At 23.6% G+C, this 5324-nt stretch overlaps 1 protein-coding gene across 1 annotated transcript; it reads left to right on the top strand.

The window, feature by feature from the left end:
* Positions 1–539: 539 nt before the first annotated feature.
* On the top strand, positions 540–1892 carry Phum_PHUM263690 (uncharacterized protein; the record flags this gene model as incomplete). Its single annotated transcript, XM_002426578.1, has 4 exons — positions 540–719; positions 796–862; positions 944–1034; positions 1871–1892. The coding sequence occupies 4 exons, from the start codon at positions 540–542 to the stop codon at positions 1890–1892; spliced, it is 360 nt and encodes a 119-aa protein (XP_002426623.1).
* Positions 1893–5324: the final 3432 nt, after the last annotated feature.

Genomic DNA, 5324 nt, shown 5'->3' with positions numbered 1-5324 from the left:
AACAAAACATTTTAAATAATATTAATAATAATAACAGGTAAAATTTTTGACTTAACGTTACAATTAAATAAATAATTTTTCTTTTTTTTTTTATTTTTTAATTCAAATTTTTTTTTTTTTTTGTAATTTTTTAACCCTACGAACCGACCGATAGCAGAAGCAGAAGAAAAAAAAAATTCAGAAAGAAAATAAAGTCACGTTTTTTATAATATAATCAACTCGCAAGTTATATTGAAAAAAAAAAAAAAAAAAATGTAAAAATGTCGAACCAAGACGTCTGCTCATTCCCGATTTCATTTGATTATATTTCAAATTGAATAATAATAATAATAATAATAATAATATTTTATATAATATAAAAATTAAATAATGTAACAGTTTATAAAATCAAATATAGATTTTTAATGTGGGTGTATTTTTCCTGTTTTTTTTTTTTTTTTTATATTTGCGTTTATTTTTTTTTTATTCGCATTTTATTTTATTTTATTTTATTAAAAAAAAAAAACCGGAAATGAATTAAATAATTTTAATTTACAGATATGTCCATATCAAGATCATCATCTTATCAATCGAATATGAGCCTTCCGGTTATGTTTTGGACAAGCGTTTTCTTATTACTTTTCGCTCGTGGCGTTTATTGTAACGAAGAACAAAATAAATTCGATCGATATACTAAAATCGAATTGGATCCGAATCCCCAAGGATATACGGGATCCGATGTATGATTATTATCATAATTATCACTTTAATGGGAGGAAACTCCCTTAAAAACCTTTTTTTTTTTTTTTTTTGTAGGTTCGAGAAACGTATAACGCAATGAATATACTTCGAGAATTGATACAAAGGCATCAACAACAAGATGGTGGAATTCAAGATTATCAAATTTATAATAATAATAATAATAATAATAATAACGGAGATGATTTGATTGAAAATTCAATAGATTGGAGAAAAGTTCCCATACCCCTTTTATATCAAATCAAAGCAATCATCAATGATGGAAGGAAAGAAAAAGACAAAAGAGGCAGTTGTGAGTTTTTGTTTAAACAATTCATTCGATTTAATAAGATGAAATATTAAATAAATAAATTTATTTATTTTTTTTTTTTTAGATATGTTGCCATGCCATTTTAAAGTTTGTAATCTGGGATGAAAAGAAAAAAAAAATAATTAAAAATTTTTATTATTTTCAGTTGCACTAAACTTTTTTGTCAAAAGTTTTTTTGGAATTCACGAAAAATTAAAATGAAACAAAAAAAAAAAAACATAATTTTTAAAATTATTATTTCAATCATAAATGCTGTTGTATTCGATTGTCTCTAATCTAATAATAATAATAATGATAATTTAAAATTTGACGATTTTGCCTTTTGTTTTTATGCATAATCTTCCTGTTAAAAAATTTTTTAAAATTCGTATAGTAAATTATTATCATTATCATAAAGTAAATTATTTAATTAAAGTTCAAAAATTAATCATTATTATGAATAAAATGTTTATAAATTATTATAAAATAACAAAAACGCGGTTAAAAGTAAAAATAAAAGTTGTAAAAAGAAAATTTTGGGTACTCATAAAAAATATTTTAATAATTGAATAAAATACGTTTCCGCCATTTTGATTATTAAAAAAAAAGTTTAAAAAGTATATAAATAATTAAAATATTTTTTTCATCTTTTTTTATTTATTAATAAAAGAATTTAATTAGTTTGTTAATTAGTTATAGTTTTAATGTTTATTAATCATATACGATTATTGGTTAATCCACAACATAAGGTTTTTCTTCTTCCACGTTGGTGTTTGTTATTCTATGGTATCAGAAGAAGAAGAAGAAGAAGAAGAAAAATTACAATTTTTTATGTAAAGTTAGGAACATGTTTATATTGATGTGAGTTATATCTTCTGCATAGTATCTTTCACATGGGTTTGTTGGCACCAACACAATTCTAAGTAGTGTGAAGACTCCATAATCTGGAATTGGTTCTGCATACCAGCAGGTTCTTGGTAAAATTTTCTAAATACTTAATCTTCAAGGAGATCCATAATGGTTGATGCTGGTTTCATTCTTCTATAATGTGTCTTCTGAATAGTTTTTTGAAATGTTGGTTATTTTCTTCTTCTTACATTTTTATTCTTATTTGGATTCCTTGAATTCTAATTGATTTATGTTTTTTTTTGAATTTCGGTTCAACTGACTCTTATATTTGTAAATTCTACAGGTAGACAATAGTGTCTTTATTTAGGTATGATTTTATCAAAATTGTATTTAAATTATTTAAATTTTTAAAGTAAATTACAAATTTTTTTCTTTGAGTTTCCAGAAAATTAAAATCTACAATAATTGGTTATTTTTTCTGTAGATGGAGCTGAACAAAAAAATTAAAATTTCAACGGAATTTATGTGGTTGGTCTCTAACTTCAAGATAAATTCAGGATCGATTTGCTCTTGAAATCTGGGAAAACTCGGATTCTTCTGCTAGTTTCCTGTTGCTCACAGTATCCTACCGACTACGTCAATAAATTATTATTATGATTTATTTTTCTTTTTCTACATTTCCGATTCGATTACCGGTTGCTACATAACATTACGCTTTTTTGCTCCGCGTTGGTGTTTTTCATTCCATGGTATCAGAAGAAGAAGAAGAAAAACGATGTCATATTGATGAAAGCAACATGTTCACATTGTTATGATTTTAACCTAAAAGTTAATCTAAAAGTTGGTAAATAATGCTGAGTGACGTAACATTTCTTTAACGAATGATACCAAAAGATAGACGTACGTCACCGGAACACAACAGCATCAGAAGAACCTCTTCTCCAGTAATTCCATCTCCTTTTATATGTCTCACTCATTATTATTTTCACCGTAATAAAAGCTCCAACTACAATGAACTTAATAAAAACACAAACAAAGGAAAAAGAAGGTTCTAGAAGATTCGCTTCTCTATTTCCGGACCTCATCGTTACCATTGTTGGTTTTAGTAACGTTTACAAACATTGGTAATTAATAAATTAAAGCTCATAATGATCAAAACAGTTTTTTTAATTATAAAATATTAGTTTTTTTTTAAAAAATAAAACTAAAAACATTTAATTAATAAAAACACACAATTAATTAATTTCAAAAGTTAAATTTTTATTTCGTTAATGTCGTCAAAGTGGTTTTAAAAAAATATTTTTCGTTATTTTTGAAAAAAAAAAAAAAAAAAAACATTAAAAATAAAAAATAAAATAAAATAATTTTTTCCCGCAAGAATAAATGACATTTTCTTTAAAATCTTTACTAAAAAAAACGTTTAAAATTTAAATGGTAACTAACGGTTCTTCCACGTGACCGGTAAAAAATGGTTGTCACAACAGAATCAGTAGAAACCGATCATTACCGGTCATTTTCAAGTGACCGTTTTTTACTAATCACGTGGCAATAATTAGTAATTATTAGATTATACTGACTATATGGTAACTACTATTTGTTAACGGTTACCTATTATTACCGGTTTTTACTTGTCACGTGACGAGACGATATATTTATTATACCTGCAACTTATTTGTTTGGTCACTTTGTGACATATTTTATTGACAGTTTTTACGGGTTACGTGGTACTGACCGATAATTACCAGTTTGTATTTTTCTCTTAATTATTATAAAAGTATAACTAATATTATAAAAGTTTTTATTTATTTATATAAAATAAAAAAAAAAAAAACATTACGTAATACGAATAAGAAAATCATTGAAAAATATCAATAATATAATTTAGTTATATTACTCATGTGTTTTTTTTTTTATATTTTTATTTCAGGTATAATAAATATTTGAACGTTTTTATAAAAGCATTTTATAAATAAATTTTTTTTCTTTTATTTTTCAATAAAAAAAAAAAGAAAATTTTATATGTTTTTTAAGCGTCATTCAAATGATTTAAACCGTTTGTTGTTTTAAAAAACATAAAAATATAACAAACTGACTTTAATTTACTTGGGTATTTCAATAAAAAATTCTTATCGTTGGAAATTTTTTGAATAGGCTTTGCATTAGTGAACATTTTCTCTCTCCCCCCCCCCTCTCTCTCTCTCTCTCTCTCTAAAATAATGTTTGCCAACCACTCAAAATTGTATGAAAAAAAAAAAAAAAAAACATTGATAGATAAGATCCGCCACCGCATTTAAATTAGGAAACAGAAAAATGGAAAAAAAATTGAGGATAAGAAATTTTCTTTTATGTAAATATGTATATACTGATATTATATGAAAAAAAAATTTAACCTGAAATTTTTCCAAGAATTTTTCTAACGTCATTCTAACCTCTCATTGAATAAAAAAAAATTTATTTTCTCTATGACTTTGTCATTATGCACACACACACAATTTATAACAAAATACATCATCTCCATTCCTTTTCTACACTTCATATTAATGCAATTCAAAAAAATTCATTAAAACACACAAGTTTATAAAAATTATACAACAATGATGATAATAATAATAATAAAAATAACGACAGTAATTTAATTTGTGAAAACCACCAAAAAAAAAAAAAGAAAACAATAAATTATATTTTGTCGACTTGTCATAATGGTATCGCACTACAAAAAAAAACAAAAAATTAACAACAGACAATACAAACGACAACAACGACAACAAACCCAAAAATAATAATAATAATAATAATAATGACAAATATTCGTTTTCTTAAAGTATTTTCGTCTTTCGTAAAAAATTAATAATAATTATTTATAAATAAATAAATCAAAATTAATGATAATTAATTTTAATTATAATCGTCCTTAAAAATTTCACGAGAGAAATCGAAAACTCATTTCCGGATTTTAAAATTATCCCAAAATATTAAAATTTCCTTTCTGTTAAATGTTTTAAATGTGTCACGTGTTTTGTGGAAAGTCTTAATATTAAATTCGAATTAATAACAGTTACAAGGTAGAAAAATTTCTTTTAAATGAACGTTTCACGTTTTCATATGAGAAAAATATATAATATATAATGAAAATTATTATTACTATTATTATTATTATTCTTTATTAAAAGCCTGTATGTTTGTCACAAAATTCACGTGTGTAAATGTGTGTAAATGTGTGTGTGGGTGTACACACACACACACACACACTTATTTAATTAAATATTATTTACTTTTCGAGAACAATTATGCAGTTGCGGAAATTGTTTTTTTTTTTTTTTTTTTAAAACCAAAAAATAAAAAAGGAAAATCAAAAAACCGTAAAATTTAAATGATGGTTGGTAGTATATATTATATATATATATTTAAATAATATAAAATAATTTTATTATTGTTTTAATTTTTTTTT

The sequence above is a fragment of the Pediculus humanus genome, genomic scaffold (assembly GCF_000006295.1).
Source record: "Pediculus humanus corporis 1103172107636 genomic scaffold, whole genome shotgun sequence".
In the NCBI taxonomy this organism is placed as follows: Eukaryota; Metazoa; Arthropoda; class Insecta; order Psocodea; family Pediculidae; genus Pediculus; species Pediculus humanus.
The sequence above is the reverse complement of the archived record's forward strand: the minus strand, read 5'-3'. Positions and strand labels throughout refer to the sequence as shown.